The sequence below is a fragment of the Thunnus albacares genome, chromosome 17 (genome assembly GCF_914725855.1).
Source record: "Thunnus albacares chromosome 17, fThuAlb1.1, whole genome shotgun sequence".
Lineage (NCBI taxonomy): Eukaryota > Metazoa > Chordata > Actinopteri > Scombriformes > Scombridae > Thunnus > Thunnus albacares.
The window spans coordinates 21,376,268-21,403,114 of NC_058122.1; the positions used below are offsets into that span (position 1 = coordinate 21,376,268).

At 39.4% G+C, this 26,847-nt stretch overlaps 3 protein-coding genes across 4 annotated transcripts; 2 read left to right on the forward strand and 1 right to left on the reverse strand.

Moving 5' to 3' along the window:
* The first annotated feature begins 9,452 nt into the window (after window positions 1-9,452).
* On the forward strand, window positions 9,453-13,323 carry ccdc43 (coiled-coil domain containing 43). Its single transcript, XM_044331290.1, has 5 exons — window positions 9,453-9,664; window positions 11,151-11,244; window positions 11,860-11,995; window positions 12,217-12,272; window positions 12,441-13,323. The coding sequence occupies exons 1-5, from the start codon at window positions 9,491-9,493 to the stop codon at window positions 12,626-12,628; spliced, it is 648 nt and encodes a 215-aa protein (XP_044187225.1). The 5' UTR covers window positions 9,453-9,490; the 3' UTR covers window positions 12,629-13,323.
* Window positions 13,314-19,761, reverse strand: moto (minamoto). Of its 2 annotated transcripts, none has more exons than XM_044331287.1 (8): window positions 19,676-19,761; window positions 19,213-19,327; window positions 18,404-18,576; window positions 18,049-18,153; window positions 16,443-17,958; window positions 15,783-15,917; window positions 14,873-15,050; window positions 13,314-14,790 (listed from the first exon to the last, which is right to left on the reverse strand). In XM_044331287.1, exons 2-8 carry the CDS (start codon window positions 19,273-19,275, stop codon window positions 14,600-14,602), a joined length of 2,361 nt encoding a protein of 786 aa, XP_044187222.1. In that variant the 5' UTR covers window positions 19,276-19,327; window positions 19,676-19,761; the 3' UTR covers window positions 13,314-14,599. The 2 variants fall into 2 exon arrangements, with proteins under 2 accessions (XP_044187222.1, XP_044187221.1); XM_044331286.1 differs by having other exon boundaries at window positions 19,648-19,759.
* Window positions 19,762-21,049: 1,288 nt separating this feature from the next.
* Window positions 21,050-23,682, forward strand: fzd2 (frizzled class receptor 2). The gene has a single exon (XM_044331288.1). The coding sequence runs from the start codon at window positions 21,255-21,257 to the stop codon at window positions 22,890-22,892; it is 1,638 nt and encodes a 545-aa protein (XP_044187223.1). The 5' UTR covers window positions 21,050-21,254; the 3' UTR covers window positions 22,893-23,682.
* The last annotated feature ends 3,165 nt before the right edge of the window (window positions 23,683-26,847 follow it).

Consider the following 26,847-nt stretch of genomic DNA (forward strand, 5'->3'; position numbering starts at 1 on the left):
TGCAGCCACTTATGTTGAAATCCAAGCAGGCCTGTATAGATCATTAGTCACACAAAACATTTTTAATTTAATGAATGGGCTCCTCTTTATCCATCAGAGGTGTGGACTTGAGCCAGACTTGAGTCAAAAATCTGATAACTTTATACTGCGCTCGACAAATTCAACAAGGACCAGCAATTTGGCTTTTTACTCCAACACTGCTGACTCATATTACCACCTGGGGTTTAAGGCTTTAATTGAAATAACCTGTCAAACCCCCCTCCCGAACCAACAGATTTAAAAACTGCTTTTAACAATTACGCCTCTTTCTGTAGTTCAATGAGGGCTCTCATAAGTGAGCGACAAAGGGAAGCTGTGTACTGGATTATGTTGTAGAAGTTTACTTCTGATGTACATTGTAAATGACATGAATCCAAGCTGACCAATAGATAGTAGTTCTCTGAAAGAGGAAATTAACTTTTAACAGCCACCTTTTAAGCCTGAAGAGTCTTAGTCATTGAAGATCGCTACAGCTTTAAGCTACAGTAAGCGGTAAATCATTTTTCTTGAGAGAAATCAGTGAGCCCTTGACACAATAGGCAGAGTAACGTGGTGAAGTGATCTTGGCAACCAAGATTTCGGTATCTTGCAGAATCAATAAGCAATCAGCAATGTTTAATATTACTTCTGTTCTTAAGACCGCTGACATTTTTCTAGCTTCTGGTTAATGCAACAGTAAAAAAAAAAGAGACAAAAGAGGAATGACTGAGAGCAAAATAGAGAGCGTATGTGTGTGTGTGAGAGAGAAAGAGACAGAGTGAGTGAGTTGAGAGAAAGGAAAATTGAAGAATAGAGGTATAATCCCTTAGCAATTAATATCAAATGCAACATAATGTATTACTATCATTACAATCATCATTAAGTGTGGTTGTTGTAATTAGCATTAATACACATTTTAAATAGCAGTTAATTTCATGAAGAGCAAATAATGACTTAAGGACTTGCCTTAACTTGAAACTCTCTTGTGATTGTGTCCCTCATCTGGTGTCCAAACACCAATCATGTCTCATAGAGTGGATCGCTGATGTCATCTATACTCTGAGATGATTCAAATGACTTGAATGAATGAATGAATCCATTACATTAAATATTTAGTTGAGGAAACACTTGCGTAACACCTGCCTTATGTGATTTCACACTTGTCTTTTATTTTATGTCTAATGTAACAGTTGACTGCGCCGTTGTAAATGTGAATCCAGATCTCTGCACAAGCACACACCAAAGAAATATAGAATAACAGCATTTTAAACTTTCAGCGTTGCTACCATGCGATGAGGAAGCAAACTGCTGGGGAAGATGAGAAAACACGCCTGTTACACATGCTGTTTTTCATCGCTCTGCACTGACTGGTTGTTCTGGGCTCTGGTTATATTCTGTCACATTAACGTTGGGATAGAGGATATGTGACAGAGAGAGGACATTGCACATTGAGACTGTAGGGCTTTTCTAAGGCTGGTGGCACTGGGACATGAAGACAAGTGTGTATCTGTGTGTGTTTGCGTGTATAGAAGGAGAGGGTTGCCTGTGGAGCGGAGCATGTGGATGCCCACCCACTCAGCAGCCTCGCGGCCCTCGTCATTTCGCATCAATCCACAGCCCCTCAATATAAATAGGACAGGCGTCCTAAAGCTACACAGTACTAAGAGAGGCAATGGCATTATGCGTCGACCCTTCTGTTTGAAATATGACTATGCTGTCCTGTTGTAATGGCAGTTTCACTCTCACTTGTACACCACTCTAACTGTTAACTGGACACTATTTTGGTAGTTAGTATGCAAGAAATTAATGTACTTTACCATTTTGTACTGTCTAAAACAACACAGGCATGTAAACAGTAGATGATACAGTGACTTTGGAAAGCTGCTTATGATTTTAAATTTGAAAACTTCAAAAGGTAAAAATGTTTTTCCAAGGGTTTATTACTTTTTTGTTTTGCTATGCTGTTACTGGAGCTGTCGCACACTGTATACAGATGAACTTCTTTGTGTCGCTCTGAGTTGCTCCTTCATTTTCATTGTGGGACATTCATGTCCATCAATACCACACTCAAACATCAAGTGCTGGGTGTGGACTTTATTAAAAAAAAACAAAAAACAGTTCTACTTTGTCATCTTTTTTCCAATAAGGTACTCAATTCAACTACATAATATGCAGTTTTAACACAAATTATGTCTGTTTTGGTCCAACTTGAAACCTTTGCAGAACACCATCAGAGCAAAAGCACAAAAGACCATGGCGCACCAGCTCATCAGTCTGGTTTGACAGTTGTTTAAGGTTGTTTGATGAAAGTAAGTTTGAATTTTGCCTGTAGAAAGTACAAGGAGAGCTAAATATTTGAGCAAATGTATCCGGGCAGGAAGAAATTCAGGTGGTGCACTAAAATAGAGAGTACAGTTCTACATGGTAGCTTCCCTGTGGCGTCACAGAAGCTTCACACTTCATTACTGCAAGGCCAGCGACGTGTGAAGCCATTATGTAGGAGCAGTGGGAAGGGAAGCGTACGCGCGCGCGTGTTGGCGTGTTGTGTTGTAACTAGGATGTGTGTAGAGGGTGGGGGAGGAGGGAGGAGGGGGGCAACTAATAACCCCCCCCCCCTCCTCGCTTTCTGGAAGCAGGATCAAGTCATTCACATGGAAACATTCTTTAATATATTCAAACAGCTGGGAGGTGTTGTCTGTTGTCCCAGTGTCAAATGAAAGAGGACGAACAAACAGCTGGCAGGCCATTTTCTTGCTCCACAGCTCTGCTTACAACTAACAATCTGAGTCTGATGCACATGCATGCAGAAATTTGCAAAGAATCACATGCTAAATATGCTCCAAACTACTGTCATGCAACTAAATCCAAGACTGATTCACTGACTTTGTAGAGGCGTAAACAAATCTGTGTCCTCTACTTCCACCCAGTGGCTAAAAGCAGGATGTCACGCTCCTCTCCTATCTGTTCTTGATTACAGCACATCTGCATTTCATCTGTGCTTCAACTTGCACAGGCAGGAGTAAAATGCAAAAGTTAGCCGTAAAGTATAAAGTGTCAAATTATAAGTAACCTTAGGCAACGTATTACACTTATGTCTCAGCTATTCCTTTCAGTAAAGTTCAGTGCCAGGGAGGCATTTCAGAAACCTCAAAGGTTTACAAGGTTACAAATTAATGATCAAAGTCAAAGAAGTTACTTAGATGGTGGAAACAAATAGTTTTTCAGTGTTTGGATATGTTGTGATCATGATTTTGTTCTGCCAAAGGCTGTTTGACTGCCAGCTACCCACTGAATTTAAAAAGAATAGCTGATTATTTTGAAATCAGCATTTCAATTAGACTAGTACTGGCATGCCTATTTTGCTCAGAGCCTATGAGAGAGTGCACAAGTACTTCTGTAAACTGTGGGACAATCGAACATTAATTTCCAATCAAGAACTTAGGGATTTGTGGCAGTATCCAGGGTACTATATGTGACTGCCAACGCTGAGCATTTAGCACTGATTGAAATTTTGGCTGCTGAAATTAATTTAACAAGCCAGGCTGGCAGCATGACAAAGTTATCACAGCTATTTTCATTCAAACAGACAGACCTGTGTTTGTAGGATATGAGATGTAATTTTGCTTTTAGGTGTCACTCATGAACTTTAGTTCTCAGATTTATTCTACATGGGGTAAAATGATATTCTGTACGTGGCACAATTAGTGAATATGGAGCAGGTAGAAGTCACAGAGGGGCGACAGGAAGATGTGTGTGCGGTGATTTGGTGAAAGGAAGACATCATAGATAACGGTGAAGGCACAGAGGGAGACCCAATATGCACTCACCGAGCACTTTATTAGGAACACCTATGCAATCTAATGCAATTCAATAATTCTGCCATAAATTCTACTTTTACAAAGATTAAACATTTTCAGTTTTTGCTATCATTGTCAGGAAGGTGATAATTCTACTTCATGTTTATTATTGAAGTCATAGTGGGTGGTGGTGGTGTACTGGAGTGTATTATATTGAAAAGTGTTTCTAATAATTGCCCTCCTCATGTATGTTAATGGTGTGAATAAAATATTAGGAACACTTTTCAATATATTGCACTCCAGTACACCACCAGCAGCCACTACGACCTCAATATATAATGTCAACAAACATTGAAAATGTATACGCTTTATGAAAGTAGAATCGATGGCAGGGCTGTTGTATTGGATTGCATTAGATTGCACAGGCGTTCCTAATAAAGTGCTCGGTGAGGGTGTGTGCTGCCTGTGAGGACATTACAGTAGAGACATGTAGGGGGTGAACAGACGAAAAGGATATTTGGGAATTTCAAAGGTTAAATATTAGATGTGAGGTACATGAAATGTTGAGGCCATGGCCATGACAGGAGCATTTGGACACTTAGCAACACTTAGCTTTGTTTTTAGTTTCTCCACTTATTCATTGTTAAATGTACCTATATTAAGTATCTATATTAATATAATAACAGCTTTCATTTTGGATGTAATTTGACAGTGAGTACAGGCTATAAACGTTTTGTTAAAATTGATGAAATTAGAATAGAGGACTTGTACTGAGTGACTGTCTCAATGACAAATTATACAGAATTATAACTATGAAATATGCCTCATTGTTTTAATTGTCATAATTTGTGTAATAAGTTTTAGAAATCACTGTTTCAGGATTGGCAACAATTAATGAAAGGTGTAAAGTGATATAAACACTGCCTGAATACATGACTCACAAAGCATTTATGTGGGACTTTAAATCTGTAGCAACCTGGGGGGGTTAGTTTGCTAACATAGTAAATTCATAAGCTCTTAACTTTGTACATTCGCTTATTACAAATGACTGCCAACATGTTTCAGTTGCCTGGATCTGGGCAGCTACCTCATCATTTGTAAGAAAAAAATATGATATACCAAACACATTTAGTTTTATCTTAAAATCAATCAACTTATTCAACTAATAAATGTATTTATATAGCACCTTTCAAACAAAAAAAATGCAATTCAAAGTGCTTAAATATGGATGTAGAGACCAATAGACACCAAAATAAAAACCAAAAAAAAATGGGTAGTTAGGTTAATAAAGGATAATACAAGAATAAAAATAACAATTAAAAAATGAAATTATGAAATACTACACAAAATAAATAGATTATAATAAAAATGTAAAATGTATAAATAAATAAATAAATAACTACATGTCCATTTCCAGATGAAAATGCACACGACTGCTGCTAGCTTATTAGAGCCGGGAAGTTAGCTGTTTCAGCCTGCAGAAGTCTCTAGTGAGCCCCATGGGCATGCAGCGCATAGAACACATGCAGTATGTTTCCATCTGGGTAATTCCTTTACAGCGGGAAGTGGCTTTTTTGGCTTCATGGACCACTGAGCAACTTTATGAGGATTTAACGAGGCCCCGCCTCTGATGCTGTATCCACTCCTCTTTATACATCTATGATTCACAGAAATCACAGAAAACCTCCTGCGTCCTTTTACTGTAAGTGTTGCAATACAGGGGCATTTGAAGGGATACAGTGATTCACAACTTAAAAAGAATGTGGGAGGAGGGTAAAGTGGGGGGCAAATGGCCCCTTGGCCCCCCTACTTCTGGCGCCAGTGGTTCCACCAGGGAACAAACCAGAACCAGCCACAACAAGTGCTGGCTTCCTGGCATTCCCCGGAGAGAGTCGAGGCCCCAGCAAGCTGCTGCCTCCTGGAGCTTTCTTCCAGCATCTAGCTTCTCCCCCACCCAGGTGATCTCCCACCAAGGACCAACCAGGATTAGCCGCAGAAGATTGTGGCCATCCAGCCAGCCCCAGTAGAGTTGGTGTGAACCGGGACCAGCTGTAGTGAGCTGCTGCCTTCGAGGGGCCATCAGTGGCGTTGCATGACTTTTCCACTAAGTGGGACTAGGTAGCACTGCGTATTTTGGTTGTGAAAATGCACCATACAGTGTAGCATGGAACCAGCTGCTGGTGGCTAGCAGCTTGGCTAGTGGTTTCTAAAAGTTTTAAAAAAATATGTTTTGTTGGCCACTTAGCAACTGCATTCACTTTACAATTATCACCACAGTATCACAACAATCTGTGTATGTTTTGCCTGCCTTCAGGGGGTAAATGTTATCTGATAAGGAAGCAGCAATTGGGCAGAAAATCACCCAATCTGGCAACATTCCTTGGGCGTAATTTTTTTTTTTTGCTACATGACACACCAACTTTACTACATGACACACCCACTTGTTTAGGTTTAGGCATGAGGAGGGGGATGATTAGGGTTAGGGTTAGGGTTAAGGCTGTGACAACATCAGGGGGTATGTGTCGTGTAATAAAGTTGCTGTGTCATGTAGTAAAATGGATGTGTCATGTGGGTCTGCAAAACTGCAGATAGACCCCTCTACCAGATCCAGTTATTTTCAGCGTGCAGTGTCAACCAATCAGGGGCCACCAGGAAAAGCTGAACTCATTCCACACATACCACCGTCGGGCAGAGAAACGTACGCCCTTTGGCACATAGACAAACATTGTAGGAAGCACTTTTTCATTAGTCATCGCATATTTCTGTGTATGATTATGTATGATTTATGTGAGATAATTTTTCATTAAAATATTGTGGCAAGCTTATGTGGAAGAATGTGTCATGATCTCAGTTTCAAAGCAATCAGAACACACACACTAAACACCAACACTGGCCGGAGGTCATCAATCACTACAGGAGTCTTGGTCACGGTGGCCACATTGCTAGTTAAACCTTGTTGCTATCCTGGCCACACAAATATCTGCATCTTACGTGGTGTTCACACATAACACAACCACAACAATGGGCATCAACAGTCCCATGAGCCTTTGCACTACCCAGTGCAGAACTGTCAATAATTAGAGTGACCGCTTCCTCCAGTTGTTCACAATTGGAATTGCAGGAGGGGCGGTGCTCCAGCACCCTTAGTGGACCACACACCCCTGGATCCCACCAAAGCACCCATGCTAGAGGGAGTAAGTGGGAGTATCAGTCAGGCACCTGATGTATTAAATATCCTGATGTATTGAGCTCAACAAATGATCAATGATTGAGTGTGTTATGAAAAATCAGTGGAAGATTTTTCATGAAACTTTTAAACTTTTTTCATAAGATGTTCATAAGATGTTTTTGTAGCTTAAATAACTAATATCAAGGACTGTGAAGTTTGTCCTCCAATCCAGGGTGACCCTGTACATAACACTAGCAAAGCAGGCGCTACTCACGTACCAGGTGGACACAAACACTCCTGCTAGAATGGCTGCGGATCACCTCCAGCAGTTGTGGATATTGTGTGTTAATATGCAATATCCACATCATTAAATATGGACCTTTCATTATGGTTTAATTTGTCAAACATTCTCTTTTTCAATTGAATTGTCTTAATTCTACTTGAGTATTGTCTAAAAATGAATAAAAGATCTGTAATTACTTAACACTAGTGATATTGACCAGGGGTACTCAGTTTTGTTATAAACTGTATTTGGATCTGTTTCTGTCAGTCTGTTATTAATTAACTTCTTTTTTTGACAAAGAGACATTACAATAATATAAAGGAATACTCCTGTGAAAAACAAATGTTTTGGTATCAAAGACCCTCTAAACTTGAAAGGTAGCTTAGAAATGTTTGTAACTTGCTCCTACATAAAGGATTTTTCTGTGACAGTGACGACGGTGACAGTGGTTATCCAGTTTCCATAGAAACTTTGAAAAACATGATCCGCTTCTGAAATGTCCAGAAGAAGAATCCTAACCCTAACCCTTACTCAAAGCGCTTTACACTACATGTCACATTCATCCATTCAAACAAACATTCATGCATTGATAGTTGAGGCTGCCATGCAAGGTGCCAAACTGCTCATCAGGAGGAGTTCTAATCATTCACACACACATTCACACACTGATGGCGCAGCCTTCGGGAACAAGTTGAGGTTCAAGACACTTTGACATATGGGCTGGAGGTCGTCCACTAATCAGAAGATTAGTGGATGACCTGCTCTTCCTCCTGAGTCACGGGGACAGTAAGGGCAAGTAGTTAAAGGCGTTTCTGTTAACTAGAACTAAAAAGTGTTAATCAACACCTTTGAAAAAAAAAATAAGGGTTGCAGCGCTGACATTCTTATAATATTATAGTTCACTGGAGTCACATTGCATGATGGTACATAATAAACATATAAAGCAACGGGAGAAAGTCAGATAGTGCAGGAGCAGTACTCTATAAAATGGCCCCTGCAACACACTGATTAGACTGTGACAGTACACAGCAAGTGAAATTGTTTTAATGTTGATCAGAGAGAAAACCATCGGACTCCTTTGACAGACATGTTTAAAAAGACACACAATGGCGTCCGGCATGTAAATTGTCCAGAAAAAGGCAAATTGATTTGCCTAAAATGAAGCCTACAGGTCAGAGATTAGTACATCATTAGTGGCAGCAGCAACAGTTGAGGATGAAAATGTATAATATCTGTACAAAGTGTTTGAAGGAAGAGAGAATCTGTACGTTTAAGTAAAAGGAGGGCATACGCAGTTTGTATTGCAGTCAATGAGAGCCGGACAGCTGTCTCCCTATCAATTAAGGTTTAGATCTCAAACACTATTTGTTCTGTGGGAAATATATTTACATTTTGTGAGGCTTGTGGCAACATTTTGAGGTATAATATATGCTTGAAGAGTTAAAATTGTGGGAGAGAGATGTGTTTAGAATTTTTTTTTCTGGTCTAAAAAATGGCTGCTTCAGCTTGTGCCTGATGACATTGCACGCTGAAGATCTGAAAGCTGCTATAAAAGTCTTCACTTAAATTGCTCCAAACATACAAAAGGGTATCACAACACACAATGCAACTTTGAATATTGAAAATTTGCTGAACGTTTTAAAGTTTGGATGGAGTCTGTAGACCAAAGTATGTCACAGCAGTTGAGTTTCAAAGTTACAAGGGTTGCAAATCAGTTGGATCATCCTCCCATTGACTTCCATTATGAGTTGTAATTTAAAAAAAAAAAAAAAATAAATATATATATATATATATATATATATATATATATATATATATATATATATATATATATATATATATATATATATATATACACATATACATATATATAAATGTCACTGGAAGATATATTTGATGTTAGCTGGCACAGCTCTCACACTAGCAATCACATTAATAATGATGACAATAGCTAAATAAAAGAGGTATATAATAATAAAATCATACAGTTATAAAACACTACATAACAGCCAGGCTAAACAGATGGCTTTTTAGTTTACGTTTATAAATATTAATAGCTCCTCTAAGATCCTTTGGAAGGCTGTTCCAGCGGCTCGGAGTCATGGATTTATTTTAAGATCTTGTTATCCATACTCGGAGCGTGGCCATAACTTGTAGCTTTTTTTTTTTACAGGCAGCGAGAAAGGACAGCCGTGCGTCAGCGAAAGACCCCAAAGGGCCAAGATGGCTGCCCCCGTGACGGACGCCGGGGAGTTCGGAAGCTGGCTAAATGATCGGCTAGACTCGCTGGACGTGGACCGTGAGGTGTACGGGACATATATTTTAGGGGTCTTGCAAGAAGAGGAGAGTGACGAGGAGAAAGAAGATGCGCTTCAGGGGATTTTATCCGCATTTCTGGTGAATATGTAAAGCGGCGTGTCTCGCTTTAGCCACCGAGGCAGTAATGCGAGCTGCCAAACCAAACCCCGCTCAGAAACCCGAGATTTTAGAGTTAAATGTCGTCTTAATCAGCAATGATTACACACGAACATGTGATTCAGTACCAAACACGGTTCCTTAAGGTGTTTTGGTAGATTCGGCTCAGGGTGGGACCCGCAAATTCGCGCTCTTAGAGACAAATGCTGGAAACAGATGAACATTTGCAGACATATGCAGTTGTATTGAAAATGGGGCAGGGACGATTGGGGATAGGAAAAGGCACATTTATTTTATGACAGAGCAATAACGCTGAACTGGCTCAAGAGGGAACCTCTGACAGGTGGAAATCAGTAATCAATTAAATATTTTTTCTGCTGAGATTACAGAATACATTTAGCTGAAAGCAGTAGAAGACTGGATCTAGATGAGCTTTTCTGACATTTAAATGCACTCGAGTGTAGAGGTTGCGGCTATTAAAGTAATAATACTGTCCGACTTGTACTGGTTACATATACATTTATTGTATTAATTTTTTCTGTACAACATTTAGTGTTATGTTATTGTCTCTGGGTAATCTGTAATACCAAGATGGAATTTCTTATCCAGATATTATGACTGTGAGTAAGGGATTTAGAGACATCAGTGCTGGGATGGGGATTGATAGGGTGGATGTATGGGATGGACAGACGTCACCCGGGTGAAACCCAGACAGACTGAATAACGATGTGACAAATAAATGCAAAATGTTGTTGCAGTGAGGGAAAGATGGCTGAAAGAGAGGAGACCCAGAGTATGTTCTTCTCTAAACTGTATGTTGACAAGACAAATTGATGTAACATCTGGAATGTACAGTGAAAATTTTGTACAAGATAAAAAAATAAGTTATTTTTGGTTTATTTTGGTTATTGATAAATCATTTGGAGATATTTTGTAAGAAAAAAATGTCCAAATTCTCCAATTCCAGCTTCTCAAATGTGATTTTTTTTTTAGTTTCTTTAATCCTCTGTGACAGTAAACTGAATATCTTTGAGTTGTGGACAAAACAAGACATTTGAGGACGTCATCTTGGGCTTTGGGAAACAGATTTGACATTTTCTGACATTTTTAAGACCAAACAACTAATTGATTAATTGAGAGAATAGTCAATAATGAAAATAATCGTTAGTTGCAGCCCTAGATATACTGTATGTACTAAAGTATTGTATCTAACCTTGTATCTGTTCATTTAAAACAAGCTGTCGTTATAAGCTTAAACAGTTACTGCTCACATAGTTTAGTAGTATACGATTATTTGCTGTTTTAATATCCTTCTTGTGCATTATGCGCTGGCTGTGAATGACTCAGCTGTACATCTGTAAAGCACCTGACTGTTCCGCATCTCAAACTAACAGTCTGTGTTGGTGCATGCACTGTACGGCGGCCATATACTGTATAATGTGAGCTGCTACTTGTCCTTTGCGTGCAGGACGAGGACAGTGTGGAAGACGTCTGCAAACAGATCATCAAGCAGTGGACAGACTATTGCAGCCAAAGAGCAGCCAAACGTGACACCGATGACGGTATTTACATTTATTCATCCACATTCACAATCTGAAAATCTTTCTTGAGAGATGTTGTTAGTGAGGGTACACATGTAGCTACTCTCAAAGCAGTATTTGGTGTTGAACATTACATATCTGAGTTACTGAGGTTGGCAGCATCTCGGTAAATCTTGTAGAGCATCTGAATGTATACATACAGTACTGTAAGTCATAATGAAACCATAAAACAAGCTACATAAAATAATGTTATATCATTTAAATCTTGAGGAAACGGAGCATGACAGCTTGCTACTGAGTCTGTCTTCAATACCAGTTAAACATACAGAGAGAGATTAGCTCTTCGTCTGAGTTTTAAATCATTTAAGTGTGGAGCAGATTGCACAAACACACTTTTATTGCAGGAAAAAAATAAAACGGAAGCATTTCTGAGACTGCTAAATGGTTTTTGTGTGGATATGTATACTGTCTGGGACCTCAAGCTCAGATGCATGCTCTGGTTTGTTACTTTTTGTTAATAAACCCTCATAATGATGGCAGCTAAAAGCAAAGGTATTTGATGCTTTCTATCATGGGTTATTTACAGTTTGGCTGTGTGCTCTGTGTTAAGAAAACTCTGTAATTTCTTTTCTATAGTTGAGGTCCAGGCCATCGCCAGTATGATAGAAAAACAGGCTCAAATCGTGGTGAAGCAGAAAGAGGTGTCCGAGGAGTCAAAGAAAAGGAAAGAAGCCCTCCTTGCTCAATACGCCAATGTCACAGATGAAGAGGAATATCCTTGATTTTTTTTTTGCAAATTGTAAAATGAGAGTAAGGCATAGCTTATGTGTCAGCTAAGATTTACCACCGTTTCTTTGATCTCAGAACGTCTGTGGCCTTATTTATAAGGAGAAGAAAGCTAATATTTCATGTTTTCTCATCCAGTGGATGTCTTCCTTGAGAAATATTTAGTCACGATCCTTAAGATGTCAGTTCTTTCCTTGACAAAAGCACTGAAGGTGAAGAAGAGGAGCTACCAAGTGGAAATAACTTGCCCGCAACTGACAAATGTATCCTTTCTAAAGCTGATCATTCAAAAGAGGCTATTTATTTATTAACCTGAATGCAGTATAGACTGTCCCAATTATTTACATCTCTATTGTGGTTAATGTGTAGATAATAATAAATTAGCAGAGTTCTTTTGCTTTCATCCAGCTGTCCTTTACTGAAAGTTTCAGCTCTGTTCAAGAACACCAACGTGACAGAGGTTCTGAACAGACAGAAGCAACAGCGGGACCAGGCTCGCGAAGACTCTCAGAAGAAGAAGGAAATGGACAAGATGCAGCGGGAAAAGGACAAACTAGCCAAACAAGACAGAAAAGAGAAGGAGAAGAAGCGTACACAGAAAGGTGAACGCAGAAGATAAAACCAAGAGAAAGGACACTTTGTATATGAGAAAGGTTTTGTTACACAGCAAAAATGAAAAACAACAGTCATTGCCTCTCTTTATGTAAACCTCATTAGCACCTTTTTTAGTATGTGAACATGACATCATCAGACGCTCCTTGTTATATTTACTTTTTTTGCAACTCTCCATATGTGTAATGAAAAAACGGATGCTGATATAAACAGATATTATAAGATGTTATCTAGGAATAAAAGCTGCAAATCGTTATATGATGAATACTTGTGACACAGTCGAGTCTTATGTCGTTGATCAAAACTGATCTTTATACATATCTGCCAATTTGTTGTTGATCCAGCTGAATGAGCTGCATGCTTTTGGTCAGGCTTTGACACGGTAATCTCTGAAATGATCAAAGTATACACCTGAAACATAAATCGAATGGATCACAGTAAAAAAAAAAAAAGATATTATCTGGTAATCTGATATTATGTGCTGTGTCAATATTTTGCCTTCTAAGTGTTCATGTCAAACTTTTTTTTTCATTTTGATGCTTTACATTTAAGTTTTACTGTCTATGCATTTTCCTCTGAGAATAAGAACAAAGGAGCGGTTGCTAAATTATACCTCAAATTTATCACATACCATGATTTGAATGTTTAAAATGGGGTTTGACATCTTTTTAAATTAATAAAAAAAAATAACATTTTGAGCAATTTGGGGGTTGCTTTATTTTCAGAATGTCACTTTACAGTTTACAGAACAAGAACGGAAAGAGAGAAAACACATCATGAACATTAAAATTACATGAAATCGAACAACGCAACTCGTATTTCAGAAAGCATAGTCAGAAATCTACAGACTAATGCTTCTACAGAATTGTTGCTTAACTTAGGTTTGTAATATTAAAAGCTTTGATCCTTAGCTGACAAACTGTCATATCTCACTGATAGGAAATAGATTTATTTATTTATAAAATGAAGGAAAGTGTGATTAATACATTTACATTACTGAAGTTTCAGCATGTTTTGAAATGTATCTTTTGTATAGTTCAATTTTTTTTTTTTTTTTTTACTAAATTGCATATAAATAAAAGTTTTATGATTATTGTGTTAACAGAAGAAAACCCAAAGCTTCAGAAATGAATTAGAACATTTCAGAAAACATTTTATAATTTATCATGTTAATTTTAAACAAATAATAAAGCATAAGTTTACAAAGACTTAAACTGCATCCAGAAAATTAAGTCTTAACGTAGCTATGTTATATTTCACTGATAGGAATGATATTTTTTAATACTATATGTTTCTAATGGAAATGTGATTAATACATTTGAATTTAAAATACTGAACTTTTTTCAGAAGTTTGATTACCCTTTGGGCACAGTTCAAACTTAACCAAATTGTAGATAAATAAAATTATTTTCTGATTACAGCATGTTAAGGTTAAATAAGAGAAACAAAGGCTGCAAATATTAATTTGAATATTTCAGAAAATAAAGATTTAGCATGTTCATTTTTAAACTACTGCCTTATGATTCAGTTATTGCCGAGGAATACCCAGAACATCCCAATAAATATGTAAAACAATGAATATTTCACTGAAATCTTTCATATAAATAGTGCCTTTAAATACAGCGGTGATGGAGCAAGATTCATGTTAATTTGGAACTGACACTAATTGAATGAAATTAAGTTAAGATGTGGCAGGTTTAATTACATTTCATGCAATTCCTACACAACAGAGTTAGACACCTGGCTACTGGATGCCAAAAGGTGCAGCTGTCATCAAACCTAAAATTTCTCATCTCATATTCTGCAGTGATCACTGTGTTGCAGGTAAAATGTCATTTTAGACTTGTAAGGTAAGTAATGCTGTAAGAACATGTATGTTATAAATGACCCTGTTGTCTATGGGAATTTATAATCAGGGCATTCTGGTATGGTTTTAATTTAATCAATACCTTTAAGTCATGCCAGTTTGCATGCTAAATTATAACTTAAAAGAGTATCCCTCAAATGGAGAGGGGCACCTCTCTCTGCATGTGGCTTCCCTGTCAACATGGTGCTCCTGCATCTTGACAGGTTTCGGCAAGGTCATCTGAAGAGCACACCACAGGGCTGTGCGGAGCTTTCTCGTGGTAGCAGCTAGGTCCTTCAGTGCGATGATCAACATCAGGGTGTCTGTGAAAACAAGAGCAAGTTAGGACTGACAGCACTTGAGCAGGAACATATACAGCATGTCTAACATTGAAATATGAATTACCTCTGTCTTCTGTCAGTTGAGCTCTCTGCCGCTGATGTTTGGACATGCTCGCAAGCTCATCTTTGCGTCTGGCCTGGGTGATGCAAATGGCCATATGGTGCCTGTTCAGTGTGGTGTGGATGTTGATATGGAGGGGAACGTTGCGCAGATACTCCATTCTATCCAGAAGGCTTGCCAACTGCAACACACAATGTAATCAACCTTTATATTTTTCCTCAGTCTTAGATGGAGTATCTAATGTGATATTCTACTGTATGTACATTAACTACAGTAAAACAGTAGCAATGTTTACTATGTGTGGTATTTATATAATAAAAAAATCTTTGTAAAAAACACACAAATACAAAGGTGGGTCACGTTAGGTCGCATGCTAATTAGTATGCGACCTAAAATAAAATATGGCCATTTTCCTCAGTCTTAGATGGAGTATCTAATGTGATATTTTACTGTATGTACATTAACTACAGTAAAACAGTAGCAATGTTTACTATGTGTGGTATTTATATAATAAAAAAATCTTTGTAAAAAACACACAAATACAAAGGTGGGTCACGTTAGGTCGCATGCTAATTAGTGGTATTTCTAGGGTGTGGAAAGAACAGGTGCAGAAGACTCTGAAGACCCACTCCACTGAGATTCAAACTTTAGACCTTCTTACCGTGAGGATACAGGGCTTTTTTTATAAGCCACCACACAAACATAACTAAACAGCAAAAATTAATTAAACAAATAGACATTCCAAGGGATTAACTGCCTTATTTAGGTCCAGCTGTTCTCTGTGGTTCGCTCCCAATAGACCTCAAAAGTATGCTAACTAAAACTGAAAATATTGCCCTCAGAAGATAAGGCTGCTGTCACTAAATTCCCCTGTAGATGGCAGTAAAGAGTCAAACAAATAGAGGAGTCTCACCCTTGCTTGTTCTCTCATCTGATTAACAATGAGGTGGTCTACTCTCGTGGGGTTTGGTGGAGTTTTGGGGAGGTTAGAGGAAGTCACTGCAGCAGTCCGTTTCCCAACAAATGTCTTGTTAAGGATGACTTCTGTCTATAGTAGAAAAAAATGAGAACATGACAACCTAACATTTGCACAACAACAACAAAAATATTTTTGATTCAGGCTAATAGAAACCCCCACAGAAGTATGTGGAAAATATTTTTTTTAAAGTTAATCAAACCCCTGAGATAGAAGAAATAAATATAAGTAAAATATTAAAGAACATCAGAAACTGAAAATACAATGCATTTTCCCTATCCAAGCTAGTATTTGCCAAAACCTGGTCCCAAATTAACATTAATATTTTCCATCATAACAAAACTGTAAAGTGGACACAGGCGCACATTAAAAGTAGTAGACGTAAAGCTGATTCAATGTAGATATGTTTGACAGATCAATAGCTCCAAATACAGAAGATTAAGTTACTCCGTTCATGTGATGTTCATGATAACAGAGGATTGGAAATAAATGAAACTCTATGCAGCTGATACTGTTCAATTAAACAAAAATCATTGGCTTTGATACCAATCTTGAAATTCACCCAACTAAACATAAAATCAGGTTTTTAAAGCATACCCTCTTTCTCTCCTTCTCCAAACTCCTCCACTGATCGTAACATTCGTCCAGGTAGAAGTAAAGCTGAATCACAGGTCCTCCTTGATTCATCATCACTGATGATGTCATGGCTGCGGCCATGCCGTGATACGTGCTCTCTCCTCTGCGGGTCATTGTGTCATTGAGATAGGAGTTGAAAGCAGCTGACTCATTGGCAGACATATCACCCAGATCCGGGCCAGGAAGACCACTTGCATAGGGCAAAGTGGATCTAGAGCTGAAGTTAGAGGAGTTCATGGGCAGTCTGGAATACCTTCTGGGGTCATTGACAGGATACATGAGAGGCATGAACTGCTGTGTATTCCTGTTTTCCCCGTCAAATCTCTGAAACTGCATGCTCCCCAGGAGGTCAACGTATGGGTTTTGTGATAAGGCCTGTTTCTTATCTCCCTCTCTCATGTAAGTGTTGGTTAGTGGTCTTGTGGAGAAGCTTTCTCCCACAAAGCCAGACATATGCATCCTTTTCTTTTCCTTCTGCATCTGTGGCTTGATCTTGTTCTGTATCTGGCCTTGCTGGATGTGATGATTCAAATACTGGTTCATGCTTACGTTAATGGGGAGTGATGTGTTCTCTCTGTGCAAGGTCATCTTGTTCTGGTATTGGTTTGGGAGGTTTAAAGATGCAGAAAGTGGCTTCGGTTGCTGGAAAAATTCTGTGTTTTGAGGGCTAAACCCAGGTAGATCTTGAAAACCATCACGCCTAGATGTTTGTTTCCTCACTTCTCCATTCCTTTCCCTCTGCACTATCCCGAATTCTCCCACCAGCTGTTTGTGGGTCTGCATTGCAGGAGTGCTTTGTGTTGACATCGCTGTGCCGGTAATTTTCCGTTGTTCAACCATGCTGTCGTCATGGTACATGCCCACTGTCTGCCTGTGTGTTTCTGGAAAATCACGACATAGGCTGTCATGCTCACCAGCCATGAACGACTGAAAACTGCTGACCAGTTGGTTAATGTCTTGTGGCGCATGCTGCTCATTACTAATGGGCTTTGCGCTGCTCTGGTTGTAGTGGTCTTCATAGTAAAGATCAAAGCAGGGGCTGTTCATCTCGCTTTGAGGTCTAAAGACATTACTGAAATCATGGAAGTTATTCACAGGCTGACTATTCCCTCTGTCTGTATCAGCTGACATGTTGTCATATTTGCTTTGTTGAATCTGTGACTGGTAGGTGTTTCCCATGTTGGGAATTTGTAGACCTGGTGGCAGTTTCTGAGGATGAACAACGAAGCTGTCCTTGTCTCCATTAGGCAAATTAAAAAGCCATTGCTGATTGGTAGTAAGGCCATTAGACTGCTGACAAAACTCTTCAACATCTTTGTCCACTGACTGTCCATGTGCTTTACTGAAAGCCTCACGGGAAACATAGTTTGGAAGAAAGTTAGAGCTATGTTGTGTTTTAGCCTCTGACTGAAAGTACTGTAGCAGTTCTTCTCTAAGTGTCTTTGGAGACCAGACAGGGTTGCAGGTAGGTGGGTTCCTGAAAGAACAGTTGAGAATATGGGTATTAAATAAAATTAATACAAAAGATGTGCAATATATACATTTTTTTTAATGAAGATACAATTACCCTTCACTGTAGTAGCTGTCCTGTGATTCTGCTTCATCCAAAATACTTGACACTAAGCCCTGTAGATCAGTCTCCCCGTCACAATCAGTACTACCAGTGGGTTTCCTTTAAGAAAAAGAAAAAACATCCTCACAGCTGAACTCTAAATGATCTTTAAAAATGTTAATTTAGCAGTGTAGCAGACAACTGTATTCATTTTTCATTCCACATTGAGACTTGCACAAGTACATTTAACTACCTCTGAATAAGAGAGTAAAATCCAAAATAGCAATGTGACTGCCTACTTAACTACTTTTAGGATAGTGCACAGAATAATAATTACACACTTGTCCTGAACACAGTTAAATCTGAATACCTGCTCTTAATGCTGCTCTGGGCACAGTTGATAAGTTCATAGGGATCGTCATGAGCATTGTGAGACCAGGGCACATAGGATGCCATGTCCTGTTCCTGCAGTGAGACACTGGGGATGCGAGTGAAGGGTAATGCCACGCTTCCGTTGTTTCCACCACCCACATTTACACTGGTCTGCAAGAGAGAGAAGAAAAAGTTAGCCGGTTTGAAGCTCACCTGAAAACAAAACTTAATTACTTAAAGACCCCTCCAGACATGTTTTAGGATGTAAAATATATAAAATACTCTACTTTGAATTAAAATTGGTCTCTGATATGTTTTTTCCACAAAAAAAGTTCTGGTTAAAACCCTTAAAATTACATTAAACATAGACAGAAATTCACACAAAACGAATCAGCAACTATTTTGATAATCAAATATTAATTCAAGTAATTTTTCAAGAAAAAATACCAAACTTTCTCTGATTTCAGCTTCTACATTGTAAGGATTTGATGATTGTCTTTCTTTTTTATATAATTGTAAATTGAATATTAAGGGGGGTTCTGACTGTTGGTCAGACAAACAAGCAATGTGAAGACACCAACGTGGGTAATAGGAAAATGTGATGCGTGCCTTATTCACTATTTTCTAGACTTTTAACGGAAATGATCAAAAGCATAATCATCTTCTTTCGTCTGACCACTGTTTCAATAGTTTTCCACCATTAATTACCCTATAATATAGGTAGTTATTTGTAGTATAGTTGCTGCGAATATGCTGTGTCTTGTATACTGTAAACAGCATAGTTATGAGCCTAAAATTATAGCTTACCTGACGCTGGTATGTGGGAAATAGTGAATTTGCACATGTGCTGTGATGCCCGTCAAATGCCATTCTGAACTCCCTTGAACTTGAACTGTTTCTTTACTCCATTAGCGTTAGTAATCTGGCAAAAGACAAGTTACTTGTTGTTAACAGTTGACATAATCTTACATAATAAATATGACCAGAGATTTCAGATCACATAGAAGTTATTAACTACTATTTCAGAAAAAGCAAACAAATGCTAATCAACTAACAGTTTGCTAACCTAGCCGTTAACGTTTAGTAGGTTAGCTGAGCTAGCAAGCTAACGACGCTGGCTTGGCTAATTTGGATTAGCGTTAAATTTTTGCTTATATTTAAACGGTCAAACTTTAGCTAAATTCACCCAACCAAAATATTTGTGTGAATAAAACATAGCTGTCAAACACTGAACTAACCTACCTGCATACGCTAAGTAACGGGAACTTACGGAATTTAACAGTTTTCTTCAAAATTAGTAACTAACATTATCCTCGAGTGCCCTCGAGCCTTCTCTGACCATACATATATTCGATATTGCCCGCGTGCCCTGAGCGCACATTGGCTGGGCTTTTTCGATTTCTATTTTTTGGTCCAATTAAAATCAAGCATTGGATCCGAGCGCATAGCAACGTCCGACCTCGCACCCTCCCCCATGTTTCAGACTATAGTAGTGTATTAACATGAGGCCTTATTGTACAGGTCGTCCTGTTATTGTGTCCACCTGAGGTATAGCCATGTTGACATTAATTTAAATAATTTAAAGAAATTCATATGTGCACATGATATAGAATACATTATATTATTATCATTATTATACTTGCTTTACTTTCTGTATTTTGCATTTAATTACATTTTTTACCATATTGACTTTCTGTAACATTGTAATAAATGCAGTATTTGCAGTATTTTATATATTTTTCGTCAATCAAATTCTGTTTTATTTTGGTTTTGTTTGTTTTGTTCTGTTTTTCTTTTGTCAGTAAACTTTATTTGAGGTAACTTCAGTTCAATTCAAATACATTTCAATTCAATTTAATCCTATGGTTATTTATCAATTACCTAGCGTACACTATGTAACTGATTGATTGACAAACTTTGATGTGGAATGACATGACATGGACACTAGGTGGGGAAGTCCACCTCCTCCTCCTCCTCATCCTTAACCTCCTCCTCCTCCACCACCCATGGACAAATGGGGAACAAGAAAGTCTGGTTGGGCCACGCAATCCAGCTGTGTTGTCAAGTTAGACAATGTTAGCGAGAAAACGACCAATTCCCAAGCGACATCATCTTCAAAATGAAGGCAGACACTTTGCCAAAGTGTCGGAGGTATACAGACTTTAATATCATTTTCAAAATGGGACGTCACTGCCGTCCACTTGTATGATTATGATTATGATACTGTATTTAATTTGTTCTACAATGGATCATATTTTTATATTGACGTATTTGGCCCATATGTGTATTGAAATGGATTAATGGATGCAATCAAATAAATGATGATGAATCAATTCTGGAATAACTTAGATAGATAGATAGATAGATAGATAGATAGATAGATAGATAGATAGATAGATAGATAGATAGACTTTATCTAACCAAGTTAACATAGCATATGGTTAACATAAGTTTTTGTTGAGCTATTTGAAAGACTCTTATGGAAAAATATCAGTACTATGTTGCACAACAAAAATGATATCTCAGCATAAAATCCTACAAGTTAATCTAACGAATATTTGACAATCAGGGTTTATTTTTTGGAAGTTGAGACCGGAAGTTCCTTTCTTAATGTTGCTCCCTTGACAATGGTGAAGGAGTCGGAGTTGCGGAAAAGAAAAAAGTCCTCCAGAAGCGTTCAAAGCGGCGACTAAGCACAACGGGGACGGAGTTCAGGTCTTTTACCACCAGACTTTTTCCCCTTTAGTAAGTTACTCTCGCTCAAAAGCTGCTTACAGAACTGATGATACGTACTAAACTGGTTTATAACACACCTATCAGGCTAAAGTTGTTGTCTTAAACTTGGGAAGATGATTTTTTGCAAGACCTGGTTTCTTGCACTCCTGCTGCCTCTGCTGATATCAGCTCAGTATCAAGGGGACAACGGAATAGTCGTCCCGGAGCATGGATTTTGTCAGCCAATTTCAATACCTCTGTGCACGGACATAGCCTACAACCAAACCATCATGCCCAATTTAGTGGGCCATTACAACCAGGAGGACGCAGGGCTCGAGGTGCACCAGTTTTATCCCCTGGTAAAGGTACAGTGCTCGCCGGAGCTGAAATTCTTCCTGTGCTCCATGTATGCGCCTGTATGCACAGTTTTGGAGAAGGCTATTCCTCCCTGCAGGTCAATCTGTGAGAGAGCCAAACAGGGCTGTGAGGCACTTATGAACAAGTTTGGCTTCCAGTGGCCGGACAGACTGCGCTGTGAGAACTTCCCTGTGCTGGGAGATGGACAAATCTGCGTGGGACAAAACGACTCCTCTGCTGCCACCGTCCCACCCATCATACCTGCCCCGGGAAGCCACGACATCTCCACGGTCTCCACAGATGAGAGGCCTTTCCATTGCCCGTCTGTTCTCAAAGTTCCCCCATATTTGAATTATAGGTTTCTAGATGAGAAGGATTGTGCAGCTCCTTGTGAGCCATCAAGGGGCGGCGGGTACATGTTTTTCAGTGACAAAGAGATTCATTTCTCCCGCTTATGGATTCTGGTTTGGTCTGTACTTTGTTGTGCATCTACTTTATTCACAGTTACTACTTATTTAGTTGACATGCAGCGCTTCAGATACCCTGAGCGACCTATTATCTTCCTGTCTGGCTGCTACACTATGGTCTCCATAGCCTACATAGCTGGCTACTTCCTGGGGGACAAGGTGGTGTGCAATGACAGCTTCAGCCCTGATGGCTATAAGACAATTGTCCAGGGCACCAAAAAGGAAGGCTGCACCATCCTCTTTATGATGCTCTATTTCTTCAGCATGGCCAGTTCCATCTGGTGGGTCATCCTGTCTCTCACCTGGTTCCTGGCAGCAGGTATGAAGTGGGGTCATGAGGCTATTGAGGCCAACTCTCAGTATTTTCACCTAGCTGCCTGGGCAGTGCCGGCGGTCAAGACCATCAGCATCCTGGCCATCGGGCAGATCGAGGGTGACGTGCTCAGCGGCGTCTGCTTCGTCAGTCTCACCAACCTGGATCCTCTACGGGGCTTCGTGTTGGCCCCGCTCTTCATTTATCTCTTCATCGGGACCTCTTTCTTGTTGGCCGGCTTTGTGTCGCTGTTCCGAATCCGCACCATCATGAAACACGACGGCACCAAGACAGAGAAGCTGGAGCGTCTGATGGTGCGGATTGGAGTATTCAGCGTGCTCTACACTGTCCCCGCCACCATTGTTATTGCCTGCTTCTTCTACGAGCAGGCCTTCCGCCCCCACTGGGAGCGCAGCTGGGTCAGCCACAACTGCAGGAGCCTGGACTTCCCCTGTCCTGCTCAAGCCGGGCTCCGCATGACCCCTGACTTCACTGTCTACATGATCAAGTATCTGATGACGCTCATAGTGGGCATCACCTCTGGTTTCTGGATCTGGTCTGGGAAGACCCTGCACTCTTGGCATAAATTCTACTCAAGGCTGACATTTGGCAAACATGGAGAGACCACTGTGTAGAATAAAGGGACATCTGTATGTTTCTAGGACTGATTTGTGTATTATTAACTGTTTCTCATATGACAGCTAAGAAGCACAGAGAGTAGCTATACAGCATTTGTATTCGACTCAGCTTTAGAGCCATTCATGCATACCAAACTAAGGGTTAGGGTTTGACAAAAGGGCAAGCTGGATAAACTGAACCTGACTGTCTGAACAAATAACAAGCATGGCTGTGGATGCCATGTGCTGAAATTCTCTCCTCCCCCTCTTTGGCTCTTTTCTTAAAACCACCATAAACTTGAGGGGAGTGATGATCCAGCAGCCAGGAACACATAGGGGGGAGGGGGGGGAGATGAGGAATGAACAATGGCTGGTTATCCTCTGTAAACATTTCATATGTAATTAAATAAACCTGTAAATAGTATTTGTAAAAACATGAAATTATATATTTGTATTTTTAAAAAAAAAAAGTAAATACTTTTTATTCTCTGCCAGTGTACCTGCTTTACTTTTGCACTGTAAGAAAGCCACATAACGTAGATCTAGACATGTTCCTTTTTTTAATTAAATACTGGTAATCAATTATGTTTATTTTATGGATTCAAAGAATGTCTATATTTCAATCTGTTGGATGATGTCAAAGAGGATTTTCCAGTTTCAGTCACTCCTCTTTAACCTAAAACATATGCTGAATCTCTACAAAATGTCCAGATATCAAATAACTATAAATCAAACGCTTGATTTTTTTTTTTAATGCCTTTCCATATGTTCAGTATTCTTTAATGATTAAATACTGTCTTGATAACAAGTTCTTTGATAAAAGGACAGCCATGTTGTTTTCACAAGGGGGTGAGGGTTGTGTGACACCTGAACATCTGTTGCCTCAGACTGGCAGACAACCATAAAGCAGATTATTGGAGTTCTTAATGAAAATTAGCTTATACAAGACTATAGCCCTCTGGGAAATACAAGGAATTAGTTTATACTGAAGCTGCTGTCAATTGAACAAACCTTTTCCTTTTAATTGCTTATCAGGGGTTTTGAAAGATTTCACATATGCGTGTTTTGTGTCTGAGAAGCTGGTGCCAATCTGTGAGAATGTGACAGCAACTCCGGTGCAAACATTGAGACCTTTCCAAATGGAGGGCTTCCTCACACATACACCAACATCGCCTTCAAGTGCTAAACAAAACGAGAAACCCTTTTTTTTTTTTTTTTTTTTTTTTTTTCTTTTTGCCACTTGTTAGAGAGGTCTTGGTTAAATCAACAGGAATCAATCTGGCAAGCGAAGTCTGTGCTGTTGCATAGGTGTGAAAATGTTCCTGCCTGCCTGTTTGGGTGAAGAAAAAACAAGGTTGCTCAGCTTTGTGCTTATAGTGTTACTTCTCTGCAGCCACTGTGCTCTCTGCCAAGTTGGAATCCCCCAAGCCATGCATGGCTGAAATTGAACGTTCTCCGCGGTGATGTCATCAAGTAGATGGGTGTGTTGGAGAAAACTGATCCTCTTGCCTCAGAGCAGAGGCTCAGGGCTAGAAGCAGACCTTAAAGACATGCACGCAAATACAGTGTGTGCATATCACTTACTTTACTGCAAAAGGTTTAGAGGGGGCGCATCATGTATATATAGTATATATTTACTGACATGATCATATAGCTGCTATCAATCTCTTCTTATATCTCATGACCTGTTGGACAAGTTGATGTTTGTCTTCCTTGTATCCCTATATGGGGTTAAGTACAGATGGGTTGTAATAACAGACAGGTAAATTTGATTAAAGGTAGGAACAGGTACTCTGACGGTGGGAGACCATAAATCAACCTGTGTCTCTCTCTCTCTCTCTATTCTGCCCTTTACACCCCCTCTACCTCCACCCTCCTTCCCTCTCTTCGCTCAGATGAATGGGGGGAATGCGAGTGAGTCAGTGGAGCGGCGCTGGGCCTTTGCCTACTGACAGACAGTCTCCTGTGTGCTGCTCACTTCAAAGCGCTGCTGAAACCTGACTAGCTCCTTGTAAACAGTGCCGCCTGGCCCGAAGGCCCACTTCCTGCGCTTAACTCAACTTAATGGCTGGCTTGTTTGGCTTTGCACTGAAGCAGAGAAACGAGTGAAGAGTGAGAGAATGAAGAGAAGCGGCATGTGGGTGGGGTGCTGGTGGTAAAGAGAGTCAGATTGTTTTAGGGTTAAAGGGAGGAGGGGTTTGGAGAGCACGATGGAAAATCTGTATTATTTGGTTGCTTTTGTCTTTCTCCAGGGAAAAATAACAAAGGAGGAAAAAGAGAATCTAAATGAGGAGAGACATCTATGATTTTGTGAATATTTTAAGTAAAAGCTTGGATCTCAGACCATCAAAACTATTGTAAATGGAATCAGATGCACTGCATGTGTGCCAGGTAAAAAAAAAAAAAAAAAAGCTTTTCACAAAATCAAATTTGGTGTTGCATGACCCATCTGGGGAGGTTTTACACAGACTTTACCTGATGGTCTTGACCTTCTCTACATACAGAGAAATGTTAGACGTACATTTATAGTGAAAACGCTGTGACAAAGCTACTGTACCAAACTGTGCAAGAGCTGATAGTTCTCAAGAGTAGATAACTCTAATTGTACTTTCTTTAATGCTGGTGCCCAGTTTTTTTTTTGTTTTGTTTTTTTCCTTCTGTGGCAGCCGTCTCCCATGTTGTTGATCTCAAATCTTAAATCTTGCATGCAGCCGTTTCCTGCTCGCTCGAGGGCAAGAAGGGACAAGCCGGGGGTAAGACAAGAAGAATGCTTTTCGAGTTGATATTATGATGTCGCTCGTATTGGAAGAAGGCCTTGGCATGTCAGAAAAAGGGATCATGTTAGTTACAAGCGCCAGTGTTCTCACTGTTACTGAGAAGCCTTTGTTCAAGTGCATGTGATTGCGGCGCGCATTTCTCGGTTTCCTTTAGTAGTGTTACTGTATATGAATTATATAAGGTCTATGGAGGGGGTTGAAAACATTACAAACAAAGGAAATCAGGACTGAGGAAAAGAGGAAAAAAATGAGAAAAAAAAAGAAAAGAAAAAAGAGCCAGACATGTAGTAAGCCTGTTTCTAATCAAATCTTGGCACAAACTCAAGAAGAACTCATGCTCTGAAGGCTAACTCTGGATTAGTTGCAGTCATACATTATCCTAACCATAGGAGAGCAGCTGAGATTTTCCAGAGCACACGCTACATCTATCTGTCTTGCTCTCCCTTGAAATCTCAACAGGAAGTGCAATATGTTCTTTCTCCTCCTATCACTGCTTTCAGAGGCGGACGCTGTGAGTGGGATTGATGGAGCTCAACAAGTTGGCAGGAGAATGTAGGTTTAAATGTACATTTCAGTTTTCTGACTTTGATTCAGGGCCTCCAGCCATAAATTCTGATTCTGGCAGTCGCCGTGAGGAGGTGTCCTGCTTTTCTCCGTTTATCTCGTGTCCACTAAATTCACTTTTATACTTGACATCTGCCCTACTCTGCTTCAATTCGGAGACATTTAGAAAGTGAAGAGAAAAAAAAATGGTTGTAATGGTTGTTGTTCTTCACTTTTCTTTTTTAAGAAAGGGGTTTGACATCTTTAACGACTGTTAAGCCCCTGAAAAGACTTACAAAATAACATGGTTCCAAAATGAAATATATCTCGTCAGTATTTCATTTATTTTCATATTACTATGATGATTTGTCCTCCCGGTCTCTTTTTTTAGGCTTTCATCAAGATCAACAGCTGTTCCAAATTCACTAAACACAGCCTCTCATACCTTATTGCCTAAATAAGATCAACATGTGGATTAAATTCTTGCAGCAGAGGCAAATATAATAGAAACTGGGGAAAGAGGTTCACTGTACTAAGCTCCCTAGCATTACTTTCTTGGTGGCTCATTTTCATGCCTCATGCACACCATTTGTCCAGGATTTTATTGCTCATAAGTGCACAGACCACTCAGGGGTGAAAACAAACACACACAC